Raw genomic sequence first — 15,726 nt, forward strand, 5'->3', positions numbered from 1 at the left:
CGTTGTTTAAGTATAAATACTAACTAGAAACAGAGAAACACATAATGTAATGATTAATAGGGAAAATCTAATGTATATCGATGATGATCTTTGTACATCTCTGCGGAGTATCTGTGAATAATCTTGAATATCCATCTCCATATAAACCTCTACTGTGTCATTTTTATTTATTTTTAAACCTCATTCTATGTGTGTATTGCCTTTAGCAGAGTTTGCCAATAACTAACTCACTGAGGGTATGCTATAAGTCAATGTCATCCATGTTAGTTATACTCCTGTATCAACAACATGCTTCATATGTTTGAGGTTATCATATATTGTATAGTCTGCATGTTCAGATGGATGAATGGCTCACTGCTTTCATTTTACAGTTGCAGAATGCATCATCAAGCTAGTGCTGTATACAGAATTTGGGTTCTTGAAAAGAAGGAAAAAAATTGAATGCATCTTATTCACAGACTGATTTCTGGACAGTTTTATTGTAGGTTAGACACATTGTTGTGAGTGTTATTGCTGTGGAACTCTTTTATACACTCACGTCAGAAGCTCCTAGAAAAAGTAGAATAGAAAAGACGGGTAGAGGGGTTTAGGCTCAAAATAGGGACTGACCCTCCTAAATAGGAACCCTTGGAAAATATGTAATTAGATGCATAATCAGAGGATTTGTAGAAATGCTATAGTATTTATTTTATTTTTTTTTAAACAAAATGCTAAACTGGTACTTTGGGAACCTGATTCTAGGATTTTATTTTCCCTAATACGTTAGCCTGGGGATTTATGAGCAGTGGTAGACAGATGTTTGTAGAAGACAACCCATATTGGGGAGGGGTGGGGGCAGGGGGAGCCTGGGAAAGGTTATTCCATTACAGACCCATATAAAATAAATTAACTCTAGCTGTTACTACTTAGTAGTTAGTTTTTTTTTTTGTTTTTTTTTTTTAGCGTTTTAAGCAATGTATGAAGTAAATTGTAAAGTGTTCATTGCCAATCACGTATTAGGACTTGCTTAATATGAAAGGTTGTATCTAGCAATGGTCATGTGGTTTAATAAATGGCAATGGCAACTTCTGCGATTCCTGCTGCGAAGTTTGTCTAGTAGGCTTTGTTAATGAGTCTGGATAAACCCTAAATTATTTAGGGGATTATGCACTAAATCTTGATTTGACAGCTAAATTGCAGAATACAAGCCTCAGAAGCAGAGCTGTAAACAAAAAAAATGTGTAACTTATGCTGACAGGGTTATTTACTTACCGGTAAGTGCAAATTGCTGGGAATTCAAAGTGAATTTCCAAATTAGTCCACAATAACAAATTGAGAATAATTTTAACAAATTTAAGACTTTAAAAAACAGTACAGCTACCTGTATAAATATCTTTATACAAATGTGGCCACAGCAAAGCTATCTAACACAGGCACGTTGTTGTAGATACAGATATAAAACTGAAGTGAACTAAATAAAAAAAATATATGAAATAGTTGCATCAGAGGTGGTAGATAATAATTTGTGATACACTTGACTCACACATGTATTCCTAACATCAGCATATCCTTACTATTTAGATTAGAGGGCCCCCACAACTTAAAGGGACACTTGAGTCACCAGAACTACAACTTAATGTAGTTGTTCTGGTGAGTACAGCATATCCCTACAGACTTTTCAGATGCTAAACACTCCCCATAGCGATGCATTGATTCAATGCATCTCTTTGAGGATAAAGCTGATTGGCTGTGCGAGGTTTGGCCCTGCCCACTACCACGCCTCCTTGGCTGAGATTATGAGAATTGGCAATCTCAACCAATACAACTCTTTCCTATGGGAAAGCATTGTGATTGGCTGAGATAATCAATTGTATTGTCAGTCAAGGAAGCAGATCAGGTGCGGCGCCGGCAGACCCGCACAATGCTGGAAATAAGGTAAGTTTTCTTATTGAAGGGAGCACCTTTGTGTTCCTGTTCCTATAGTGTTCCTTTAAATTAAAACCTCCTCCAGCAGGCATTGTTTATTCGTACATTCCAATGCTTTTCATAGAGAAGTGGATGCGCAGCGAGCGCCATGCGTATCCACTCAAATGCTTCCAACATTCCAAAAAGGTGTCAAACGGTTATCAGTGGGAAGGAGCTTCTAGTGGCTGACAGGGCTAAGACGCCAGGGGATCTTCATCCATACCACTTCATTAAGAAGTGGTCTGGATGCCTTTTTAATGTCCCTTTTAATTGAAGGGGGGGTTAGGGGAGGGGGCAGATTTCATATAGGCCAATTCTCTTACCAGTGAGTCAACAACCGAATTGTCCAGCATAATATCAACCATGTAGACAAATGGTTGGCAATTTACACTGGTGGCTGGAAGTGGACGTCTCATTCAGCTTCAGAAATAGACCAACATTTTCTGACTAGATTGGTGCAGTGACATATGGGGTAAACCGCTCTTAAAATGCCTTTAAACAAAAGGGCCCAGCCGGTTAGTCTTCACAGTTCACTTTCAAGTGTGGAGGTTTCTTGCCAGGATATAAAATCGTGTGGTGTTTTAAAGAGTTCACACTTTGCTTCTTCAGCATATTATTAAAAGGGATATACAAACGTTAATTTTTGAGGAGAGGAGGTTCACCCCCTTTCACAAGAGGCCTGGCTGTATACATTGCCTCAATAGTTTGGGTTCTGAGACTGCAGTATGAGGCCCATCGTGACCCTGTGTAACAGCAAAACCTCTTCATCATACGGACTCCCACATCTCATTACAAAGACCTGTTTTTTTTAATATATATTTTTTTCTTTCTTGACTATTAAAGTTGTTTGCAGCTGTGCCTCGCCAGGGGCTCACACAAGGGTTGCGGTTATCAAAGCTGGCACTAAACAAAGGAGTGGGGGTTGCCCCAATTTCTGAATTTTAAGTTGAAATATCAGTTGGCAAAGAAGAAAACCCACTCGTTTAACCTGTTGTGTACTAGTAGTATTATTAGGAGTTATGGGAAGGAGTGTTTTTTGCCGATTATGTTTAAATTGCAAAGGAGATTAAAAAAAAAAATATTATTCAGTTATCCAACTGCTTTATCTGCAACTTGATATTGCTAAATATATTTTAATGCTTTATCTCAGCCAGGTATTGATTGTACAGTGTATAAAATTTAACACTACCCTACCACATAAAGTTTGTTCTCAGTCTGTCCCTGGAATGCCATGCATCATCTGAGTATTTTTAATGTTTTGGTGATTCTAGCCAGCTCACTGTTCCATGTCAGAATTACTTCTTTAATATCATGTAATATCATCTGTCCAGTGATATGTTGCATCCAAGGACTTGGGTTCCTCAGTTGAACCCCTTCACTTCAAAGGATTGGCACATCCTATTAAATCATGAAGTGCTGGCAATTCTTTGGTCATGAAAGTGTTAACATACCAACAAGGTATCCATTACATTGAACAAAGTCGTAAATGGCTGTACAATTTTAATCCTTTAAATATGCGGACCAACTTATCATTGGATGTACCATTACTTTAACCCCTTAAGGACCAAACTTCTGGAATAAAAGGGAATCACATGTCATGTGTTCTTAAGGGGTTAAAGCTTTCTCTCACATCCTGTATCACTTACAGGGTTATATGCTTTGTCCTGCTCTACATGAAGTGGTCTCTTGTTGTATCCATTGCTATTCTATTGAAACCTGACATGCCTGCCCTAACTTTTTTTTGCCTTCTGTGTTAGATTTTGGTAGAATTTTTTTTTTTTAACATTATATCTTTTGTAATTACAGGATTTCAGTGTTTGGATTCTTACAGACCGTGTCAAAATGGAGCCCGATGTACAATGTATTCAAATGGAGAGGCTGTCTGCCTGTAAGTAAAAATGTGTTTGCATTTATCAGTTTGGTTATCTAGGAACCAGGTTTAAAAAAAAAAAAAAAAAACCTTTTCTTTTTTTTTCTTTCTCTTTTGTTGACAAATACAATTCTGCACACTATAATCACCAGAACGACTGTTTTTTTTTTTTTTGTTTTTTTTTAAATACTCTACATAAATATAGTTCAACAAACTTGATTTTAAGAAATTTGATCAGTTAAGCTTTAGTCCTACCCGATCATATATATACTCTGAAAATTACAGGTCCAATTGACTATTAATAAAGTAACTAAAAGCTCAATGTATTGGTTGCGGTGTCTGTAGGCTATCCCTGCAGGTTTTTCAATGTAATCACTGCATGGAGGCGCTGAACGTTTCACATAGAGATGCATTGAGACACTGCATCTCTGAGGAGATGCGGATTCAGATGTTGGCACATTGTTTTGCAGTGCATGTGCAGTAGCTTTCCTAGGTGAAAGTATTGGATTGGCTGAGGTAAAGATTGCGACAAGTCTGGCCCACCATGGGTAAAAAGGTGAGTATAAACACCTTTCCCATGTGATTGGAAGGAGGCTGGTCACCTAAACACACTAACTGATATAAACACACACACATTGACAGACATAGATACACATTTTCTCATACACTCACAAATTATTATAACATTTACGTTCTCACAGCCTCCCTACTTTTGGGAGAACTGGGGTGGATCATTTCCTTTGGGGTCCAGTTGTGTTATTCTTCTGCTCCCTCACGTGCTGTTTTGTGATGCCGGAGTGCTGTCATATCGCTGCTCTCAACATTACAGCAGGGCACACTAGGGACCAGAGCAAGAAGAGCTTGAAGATTACTTCTCCCCTGCCGCCTGCCTCCATTTGACACAGTGCAGCTGGCACCGTTGGTGCATAGGCTACACATGCATACTATGCTGTGCATGCTTTGCATCAGCGTGTGAAGTGGCGTTGGCATGGCTCATACCTATGCTATGTGCACTTGCAGTAGTGCGTTAAGTGGTATTTGGTTTTGTGGCATCCTAAGTAACTGTGTGGATGTATGCATCCATAGAAACATAGAATGTGACGGCAGATAAGAACCATTAGGCCTATCTAGTCTGCCCAATTTTCTAAATACTTTCATTAGTCCCTGGCCTTATCTTATAGTTAGGATAACTTTATGCCATCCCATGCATGAATAACTCCTATACTGTGTTAACCTCTACCACTTCAGCTGGAAGGCTATTCCATGCATTCACTACCCTCTCAGTAAAATAATACTTCCTAATATTTTTAAACCTTTGCTCCTCTAATTTAGGACCGTGTCCTCTTGTTGTGGTAGTTTTTCTTCTTTTAAATAGTCTGCTCCTTTACTGTGTTGATTCCCTTTATGTATTTGAATGTTTCTATCATATCCCCCCTGTCTCGTCTTTCCTCCAAGCTATACATGTTAAAGGATCACTATAGGGTCAGGAACACAAACATGTATTCCTGACCCTATAGTGTTAACACCACCATCTAGCCCCCCTGGGCCCCTCATGCCTCCATAAATATAGTAAAAATCTTACTGTATTCAAACCTGAAGCTGTAAATCTGCATGCTGTTAGACTCAGAAAAACAAGCAGTCTGCTGACATGTGGTAGCCTGATCCAATCACAGTGCTTCTCCATAGGATTGGCTGAGACTGACAAAGAGGTAGATCAGGGGCAGAGCCAACATGATTCAAACACAGCCCTGGCCAATCAGCATCTCCTCATAGAGATGAATTGAATCAATGAATCTCTGAGGAAAGTTTAGTGTCTGCATGCAGAGGTAGGAGATACTGAATCACAGGATGCTGTGCACAGTGCTGCCCTGTGCCCCGCTGACTGCAGATCTGAGTGGATGGAGGCATATTATGCCTCCATCAACTCCGAGGTCCCTCTGGTTCACTCTGAGTGACTGCAACTGGAGGTGTTCCTAGTTTTCAATATAAACACTGTATTTTCTCAGAAAATACAGTGTTTACATGAGAGGCTGCAGGGAGCTATAGTTCTCACCCAAACAACCTCATTAAGCTGAAGTTGTTCAGGTGACTATAGTGTCCCTTTAAGTTCCTTTAACCTTTCCTTGTAAGTTTTATCCTGCAATCCATGAACCAGTTTAGTAGCCCTTCTCTGAACTCTCTCTAATGAATCAATAGCCTTCTGAAGATACGGTCTCCAGTACTGCGTACAATACTCCAAGTGAGGCCTCACCAGTGTTCTGTACAATGGCATGAGAACTTCCTACGTTCTACTGCTAATACCTCTCCCTATACAACCAAGCAATCTGCTAGCATTTCCTGCTGCTCTATTACATTGTCTACCTACCTTTAAGTCATCAGAAACACACAGCACAGTATGCCTATTTTACTATGTGTGTGTGTATATAGATATATAGATATATTTAGGGTTCATGCTTTTGTGTGTGCTGCAGCAATCAGTATTGTGTAGATGAAAGGCTGGTGTTGCTGCCCATATGCATATGGTGTAGCAGTGTGTTGAGGGGAGGCTATGTTGCTGCCTAGGTATTCATGCTGTATGTTCTGTAGCCTGTACTGTGTGAAGCGGATGCTGGTATTGCTGCTGTCTGTTCTGTACCTGCATGTTTGTAGGATACTCTTCAACCCCTGGGGCATGCACGGCTGGGGGGAGTAGAACAGGTTGTTGTCTTTGGGTGTGTGGCGGTAGCGAGACGCTGACAGTAGGGAGTGTCTGACAGGTGCAGTGAGGAGGAGCTGGAGCTGAAATATCAGACCTACATAATATTAAGTGACTTTGAAGTGTAGGAATTTAATAAATATAGCTTGCATAAGGTTTCTAACACACAGAATGTATAGGGGTAGAAATGGTATGGCTCACTAAAGACTAATTAATGAACAAAACAAACTAAAATATACAAAATATTTTAGTTTGTTTTGTTCATTACTCTAGCACAAACCACCTCTAGGATTCCAGGTTGTTGCCAAATTCTTGATTTTCTACCAGGCTTCTAGCACATCTTCTTCCAGTATGTACTCCACACGAACACCATCTGAAACAGCAAAGGTGGCATACACATAGACTAGGAAAACAAAAGCATGTATATATTTAAGTTATAAATAGACTAGGGAAGGCACAGCTAGTGTTGCCGCTTTGGTAATAGACCTATTATACTCCTACACCTTGTGAGTATACACACGATCAGGTTCAAAACATCTTCTGTAACCTCCTTCACCCCTGGTTCGTCATTTGTGTCTCCGTTTACTACTTATGTGAGAAAACTGATTCAACCATGCAAAGTCAGATTTCCCGTAGAATATAAAGGTGCACTGTTATATTAATCAACATACACAACACGAGTAATGTGATTGCGTAACTATGTGTACAGCAAAAAAGCTTTATAAGGCTGTCCACGTGGAGTGTGTTTGTTTTTGTATATATTGTGACTTATCTGCTCACACAAGGAAAATGCTTGAATACTTTACCAGTTAGATGTTTAGTCTCTAGTCGTTGTTTTATTTTTTACCACTTATGGTATTTGAGGGTGTGTGTTGTTCACTATTTTTTTGTGAGTGTGTTGGAGACTTATAAAATTATTATTGTTTGTTTCAATAAAGGTTGTCAGTTTTTAAGCTTCTACTATTGGATATCTATCAAGGGGTAGTAGTGGTGAGGTGGAGCACCCCGGGAATACGAGGAGCTCTCCTCATTACTTCTCTTGTTTGTTTTTGTATATGTATCTGTATTAACTTGTTTTAGATGTGCTGGTATGTGAGAATGGGTTTAACCTTATGTGCCAGAAGCATTTGTGGCAGCGACCTATTGAGTTCTGTCCACACATGGATCCTAAGTTGATACTCCTTTTATTAAAGCTGCTTTTTCCTATGGGCAATACAATAATTGGTATAGTACAGGGATAGGCACCCTTCAGCACTCCAGATGTTGTGGACTACACCCCCCATAATGCTTGTACACCCATAATGCTGGCAAAGCATCATGGGAGGTGTAGTCCAAAACATCTGGAGTGCCGAAGGTTGCCTATGCCTGGCATAGAACCTTCAAAGGAGACACCGCCACAATTTGGGTGAAACACAAGTCAGTGAGCGTCCATACTTTGGTTTAGTTACTTTATTAATAGTCAATTGGACCTGTAATTTTCAGAGTATCTATATGATCGGGTAGGACTAAAGCTTAACTGATCAAATTTCTTAAAATCAAGTTTGTTGAACTATATTTATGTAGAGTATTTAAAAAAAATAAAAAAGAGCATAAGGAAAAGCTAGTCGTCTGGGGTTTCCTGCAGCTCCTGTTACTTTTGACAAATCCAAATAATGCTAGTAATTGTTATAAAATGACAGCTTGAGGTGGTATATAGATAAATGCTCCCTCTAGTGATTTAATGTAAATCCATTTAGGTTGTAAGCCCTTGGATAGAGGATGTCCCTGCTCTTGTCTCAGCATATCCGTGATCTGTTCTACTGTTGCTTTATGAATGCACACAAATCTTTAAGAACTTGTATCCCTTGCCGTGGGAATTGGCGTCACCCAAGACTTGTCTAACGGGTCGGTTTAGTGGCTTAGGGTGTGGATAATAATGTGTGTGCAAATGGGCGGAGTGATGTATACCAGCCAGCACAGGTAAAGGCATCTTGTATGTCTGACTAATTGGAACACTTGTGTCCCGTGGAGCTTGTCCCTCCCCTGACAGGGTGACACAGGAGTGAGTGGGATCAAATGGCCTGTTTTCTTCAGAGTTTACAAAGGAAAACCTCAAGATCTTACAGGGGAACAAATAATTGCAGATTTTTTTTTTTTTTTTTAATCCTCCTGGCTTTATAATCCTGTTTACCTTTTTAACACAATCATAAAAGAAAAACTTTTTAAAGTGCACCTGTCATGTAAAAATTATACAGGTTCATTTTAAAGTGCAGATGAATTTATACTCTGCTAACCAAATTACTGTCAGTTATAAAGATGAAATGATTTGCAATTCTCTGTTCACATCTGCATTCGTACACCACATAATTTTCTCATCCAGTGTATAGTAGCAATACTGTACATTAAAGTGACTATTTAGGCCAGGGGTTGACATATTTGCTTTGAATCTAGAAGCCAGCTTAAAAAAAGCTTGTTTTTTTTTTGTTTTTGTTTTTATTTATTTTTTTTTTTTTATTTTTTTTATAAACAAAGCTATAACAAAGCTTTATTTTCAATGATAATTTTTTTTTAAAGGGACACAAGTCACCAGAACCACTAAAGCTTAATGTAGTGGTTCTGGTGTATATAGCCTGTCTCTGCTGGGTTTCTCTGTGTAAACATTGCCTTTTCACAAAATAGGCAGCGTTTACATTGCTGCCTGGTAACACCTCTAGTGGCAGTCACTGAAACAGCCACTAGAGGTGCTTTTAGTCCTGTACTGCACCTACGTTCAGCATTACGCTGCATGTTTCCCATAGAGATGCATTGATTCAATGAATCTCTATGAAGAACTGCATGTTTCTGCACATGTGTAAAGCTTTGGATTGATTGAGATGAAGTTTAATGGGGGGGGTGGATGGAGCCCTTGATAGGGGAAAAGTGAGTAACTTAACTTTTAAGCTTGTGACCGGGTTGAGGGCAGCAATCTTAGAGCTATAGTGTCATAAATGTTTGTATTCCTAATATTATAGTGTTCCTATAATGCCCATAGCAAGTTCTGTGATTCCTGCTGTTAAAGTTGAAAGGCCTGTATGCTTTGTTAATGAATTTGGATCCACTAAACGTTGACTTGACAGCTAAATTGCAGTAACCCTTTTTTCTCTAGCCAATGAGATGAAGTAGTTTGGGTACCTATATTGTCACTTTAATTCCTACATGACGGGTAATTGATCAGGGAGACTACATGATTTATACACAAAAACTCATTGAGGTAAAGTTGTTTTTTGTGACTACAGTGCCCATTTAACTTTAGAAGTTTTTATCTCCTGCTCTGTAAATTTTACTGGCTTCTGCCAGTTCTCAACATCTAACAGAGTAGGAGACAAGAAATTCTAAATCAAACATAATGTGCAGTGCATTAAGTTTAACAACTAGATGTCTCTTTACATCAAGTGTTTAGGAAGGTGGTGCAAGTCACATGCAGATGGGTATTGCTAGCAATTTAAATCCCAAATGACAAAGAATTGTGCAGTGAGACTGCACAGGCATGATTACACCAAAACCCTTCAAACTCTTTTTCCTGGCATTATAGTGCCCTGAGGGTGCCCCCATCCTCAGGGTCCCACTCCCGCCGGGCTGAAGGGGAGGAAGGGGGTTAAACACTCACCTTTCTCCAGTGCCGGGCTCCCTCGGCGCTGGGGACTCTCCTCCCTCTTCTGACGTCATCGGCTGAATGCGCATGCGCGGCAAGAGCGTGTATGCAGCCAGTCCATAGGAAAGCATTCTCAATGCTTTCCTATGGACGCTGGAGTCTTCTCACTGTGAAAATCAGTGAGAAGCGCGGAAGGGCCTCTAGCGGCTGTCAATGAGACAGCCACTAGAGGCTGGATTAACCTTAAAGTAAACATTGCAGTGTCTCTGAAACTGCTATGTTTACAGCAGGCAGGGTTAATCCTAGAAGGCCCTTGCACCCAGACCACTTCATTAAGTGAAGTGGTCGTGGTGCCTATAGTGGTCCTTTTTTTTTTTTTTTTTTTAAATAAATTCTTTATTTTCAGTATTTTAAGTCTTTTGATTGTATGCGAGGGGTACAGAATGTAAAAGAGGGGTGGGGTACAAATGCGATCCATTCAGTACAGTAAGTTAACAGTTAATATATCAGAGATGAGGTCACATAGGTTGGAATAGCATAATTTCAAGTACAAAGTGTTGCGGACAATCGTCCTTCTTATTCCCATAGGCATGGGTTATTGGGTGGTCAAGTTAGAGGAGTTTCAGTTTTGTCAGCGTTATGTAGTCACGTGGTGTGTGTCCAGGGGGGTAGGGCCTGTGAGGGGAGGGGGAGTGAGTACTTATCAGTAGTTCAGGTGAGATCCTTTTGTTCTCTAAGGAGCTAGGCCCTCGCGATGTTTGGAATTAAGCTATGCCGGGTGGGTTGTGGGCCGCTCGTGCCAGTGTGCTGTGGTGGTGATCTGTGGTCCGGGGGCCTTCTTTGGAAGGTGTGGGTCCCGTGGTGAGGGCAGGGAGGGGGAGGTGTGGGGGGTGTCGCGGTGTTGGGTTATGGGCAGGGGTGAGTCAGCCTATATATGACCCAGGGGTCCCAGATTTTGTTGTGGTGGTGGGTTGTGTCATGAAGTAGGGCTGAGAGCTTGTCCATTTCTCTGGCTTCTTCCGTTTTTTTTGAGTACAGTGTCTAAGGTGGGTATGTTTTTGTTGCCCCATTGTTCGGCTCTATAGTGGTCCTTTAAGCGAAAATGTTTTGGTTACTATAGTGTCCTTTTAACTTGAGTGTGGTGTGTTTGTGTTTTTTTTTGTTTTTTAAATAGGTGCGTGGGAGGGGGTGTAGCCTCTTAATGAATGTTCTGGGGAAATAACTTTTTTTTTCTATTGGTAGAAGCTAACTGTGTGCCATCCTAAATCCCTATAAACGTATAAATAACAGGTTTGGCTTAATTTAGTATTTCTGTATTTGCTTCTACCAACACCTGGCTAAGTTATAAACACTTTACCATTAAGAGATTGTTTCCATATCAAATATTGCCGAATCAAATAAGGTTTAACTCATTAAGGTCCAATATTAAATGATTTATTCTAAGAGAAAATATTGTAACCCACCCACAATGGAATCTCTAAAATATTTTGAAAGTTTTGCACATCGTCTTTCTAAAGGCGTTCCTATCGTAAACTCTTCCACGTTAAGAGCTTTTTTTAAAAAAAATGGGTGTACTAACCTGTCCGTTTTATGCAATGCCCAATTCTAGATAGAGAGGATTAAAGTTGGTTTTATATATAGCAATTGTGATATATTGGATGTAAATGTTTACTGCTTTGACCTAAAACTCATTGTTTTTTGTTTTATTGCATTTCTTTTGTGGTGTAGCTTTAGCACTTTTCCTTTCTAAACCATCACTTGTGCATCAGACAAGAGCAGAAGGTAAAGTTGAGGTTTACTAAGGAGTGAAACTCTGACCAGCTTTTCTGACCTCACATGTCAGTCATTAAACCAGTCTAGTTCTTGATGTGCTTATTTTGCTGATTGGAAAAGATATAACTACAAAACACGAATAAAGTGCACAGCCTTTTAAAACCCTGCATCTCATGAGAACTGCCAGTGTTTTGAAACAGGAAACTGCGCAATATTGGTATAAGCTATAAATAAAGGTTAGAAGAAAGTCCCATTTAAAGGGGCAGCATTAACACAAATGAAGAGGTAATATGTGGATGTTCTGTATAACTGGTCTAAAAAGTCTTGAACTATCAAGTGTTCATATTGTCCTTAGTAAAGGTGATTACATTTAAAGGGACACTATAGGCACTCAGTGAAGTGGTCTGTGGGCCATATCTCTCTAGTTTTTACCCTGTCACTGGAAACATTGCTGTTTGGCAGGAACAGCAGTGTTTACATTGCAGGGTTAAAAACCATCTAGAGATGTTCACACTAACAGCTACTAGAGACCCCAGTGCTGAAATATCTCTATTTCAATCAGATGGTGTCCGAGAAAGTTTGGCGCAGCACTGCGTTTTGCCGTATATGCGCACTGGTCTCCAAATGCTTTGCCCTTTTACCTGGGTCCATGCTGGGCATTGAGGGTTCTTCAAACTTTGGTGATGTACATCTGGTTTCTTCTGGGAACATCATCTGTCTGCTTTCAGCCAATGAATGCAATTCTGTGCCTAGAAACATGCACATAATTGATGACACTACAGTGATCGTGCTGGTGTTACTCCTGGTTAAACTCGTATGTGCCACATTTCGAAGCGACACACTGCACAGCCTCACTTCAGTGATGATTCAAATAAATGAAGTGGTTATGGTTGTTTTGAGTAACCCTTTAAGGTGCTTAGGTAGTCAGATATGCTTATAAATCTTAACATTTGTACAATGGTTACACATTCCGCAGTTCTAAATTGAATAAAAAGCTTGGTGACCCAAGACAAATTATACAGTATGAAGGGAGGCCCAGCCTGTGAGCTACATATGCAGATTTTATATTCCTTTTAGTGTACCTAATGGCCATAAATGGAAGTGGTCTTGTCACTGCGTGGCAACTACTGGAAGGTTGTGGGTATGTGAGTATCATTGTGATATTTATAATTTATTGATGACTCTTCAATGCTTTTACTGTGAAGCTCTGAAACAATCCGTCACAATGCACATTACTGTGGGTTTCATTGCTGCGATCCAAACTCCTTAACCATATTTTTTATCAGTGCAAATGTGCTTCCTGTTTGTCATCTGACTTCACGAACTACTACTCACTGATTGGAAGTAAACTAACTTAGTACAAGTGAGCAACGTTCTCCCAACTCCTCAAGGGACTGCATGTGTTTTTTTTTGTTTTTGTTTTTTATTTAACTAAAATGCTGTTAAGAATGTATTTACTCAGATGTGAAAAATCACCAGTATTAGTCAATAATAGAAGGGCAAACTCAAGTGAGAGTGATGTTGGGAAATTGACCCCTCATGTCATAACTTCTGCAATCGCATTGTAAATTTTTTTACTTTTTTTTTTGTTTTTTAACAAACGTTTAGAGCACTAGTTTATACCAACCTAACCTTCTATAAATGAACCACATTTACTTGAATTGTAGTTGCAAGTTTGTTTTTTTCAATATTTTTTCATTCTGAGGCAAATGTATTTTTCAATGAATATGGTTTAAAGTGATGGACAGCTTTTTATTTCTAATGCAGCCATCATATTTCTCCTAGCCCTGTTAGGTTGTGTGGAGGAATCTCCTGATTCCTTTCATGTATGATGCCATGACTTGGGAGACCAACCCAGAGTCTGCAAACACAAGATGGATGGAGGCTGGATAGCAAGGTTGTAATAAATCTTTCTGCTCTGTCCTTACTGAGCAATGTTATGGCTGCAGTGGTTATTGCAAATCCATAAGCCACTCTGTAGAATTCCATTGTCCTTGTTAGTTTACAGTGACCATAGGTTATGTTGCTTAGAGAGATCCTTTAAATTGCTGAGGCCTTTCATGTCTGTATTCTTAAAATGCAGCAGGGGTCTACTAGATATCCTTTTGTATTTCAATATTTTTGGGTAACAATATATAAAAAGCACATAAAACAAGCTTCATGCTGACAATCTATGTGGCATGCAGACTTTTCTGAGCATATAGGGGTTTATTTATTGACTGACCGTGTAAATTAATGACTTCAACAAGTAGCTGCGTTGCAAAAACTGGCTTCTGTAGCTTAGAGAAGACTAGATGCAGTGCGAGCACCCAGCAGGACTCAGGGAAGTGTTAAACCGAAACATAAGGACCACATTTGGGGAATAATCTAGTTCTCACATATTTTGGAACTCTGTCTTGTTTACTATCAGCTCACGTTGAGCAAAACACATGTTGTGCACATAGACCTACTAATGGGTCCACACAAACACACTGATATTGCATGGTAGAGACATACAGACATACATACACTGCCGCATGCATGCGCAGGCCGCCAGATAGATGCATACAAATAGAATTTTTTATTTTTTTTTTAAACAACCATCCTGGTTGCCTACTTTTTCCAGCAGGAGGGTAGCTTCCGTGGGGTTTCTGAGGGGATCCAGCTTCAAACATTGCATGCTCTATTCTTTCCTTCCCACGCAGTTTCCTTAACGTCCTGGGAGGAGGTGATGACCTCAGTTCTCCTATGACATGCTTGCAGGAGGAGGAAGGGGCATTCAGCAACCCCTGTAGTGGGCCAGCATCATGGGTTTTTCCCAGAGAGGGTTTATCAATGTAAGATATATATATATATATATATATATATATATCTATCTCATTTTGGCTGCCTGAGGGCTCAGCCAGGCCCCTTAACCCAGGGTCTTGGTTGTACCCCCTGATGACAGTCCTGCTGACTAGTGCTCAATTGCACGACTCTTCCAAATCAGCACTTCTATAATATTTTACATTACGTTTTTGCATCACCACAATTTGTTGCTACGTAAATAAGCCATGGCATAAAACAGTGCCCATGGTAAAGGTACATATTTTCTTTTGTTCCCACACATTTTGCACGAGATGTACGTATCTAATGTGTAGGATATTCATTTGTATCATTTTTCTGTAATGATTGTTGCCAGTCAAACTCTCACGTTCCAGTGCTGGTCTGCATTGTTGCCTTTTCTGAATCACAAATTTAGTCCTCTGGGCAGTCAAGTCTGTTCCTCTGAATACATATTTTTTATTTTATATTTTTTTCATATTAGTTTCCTTCCGGATGCGTATGGTCTTCTGTAAGGAAAGACAGAAGGGGTGAAACTAAAATATTTATCCCCCTCGTGTAAAATTCTGTTGAACTCCGGCTGTCTCACGAGGGGGGGCAGCAGAGGGGATCGTGGGAAATTGGGAGCAAGCAGGAACATCTGGTTTTCATCTGGACTGGTTTCTCCACCTGCCCTTGCCAGTCTGGAGTGTGTCAGCTGTACATGTTGGTTCCTGTAGCTGTAATCCCTCTCTGTTTCTGGAGATCTAATGCATTTGGAAGCAATTTTTCCTGCTCTTTGAATTTTCCTGTTTTTCGGTCTTCTGAATGTGTGTACTTCATTTGGCATATTTTTTTAATTACAGGTTTATATAATGCACATTAGCTGTTCTATAAGGGAAGTTTCCAGAATGCATATCATACCCTGATCCAAAATTATTAACCTGCCTTTGAGCTTTCAGTTGAGACAGTGCTCTTATCTCCATTTTCTGTTCATACAGAACAGTTCATCTTATTTGAGATTATCCTGTATTCTGGGCAAGGCTGCATTGT

The 15,726-nt window shown here is 39.7% G+C and overlaps 1 protein-coding gene across 2 annotated transcripts in view; it reads left to right on the top strand.

Annotated features, from left to right (window-relative positions):
* NOTCH3 (notch receptor 3) overlaps positions 1 to 15,726 on the top strand; it is an 82,568-nt gene that overhangs the window by 32,347 nt on the left and 34,495 nt on the right. For both annotated transcript variants that reach the window (XM_063448386.1, XM_063448387.1), the window contains exon 2: positions 3,751 to 3,832. In XM_063448386.1, coding sequence (XP_063304456.1) covers positions 3,751 to 3,832 — 82 coding nt within the window. The remainder of the gene's footprint in view (positions 1 to 3,750; positions 3,833 to 15,726) is intronic.

Source organism: Pelobates fuscus, chromosome 3, assembly GCF_036172605.1.
Source record: "Pelobates fuscus isolate aPelFus1 chromosome 3, aPelFus1.pri, whole genome shotgun sequence".
NCBI lineage: Eukaryota > Metazoa > Chordata > Amphibia > Anura > Pelobatidae > Pelobates > Pelobates fuscus.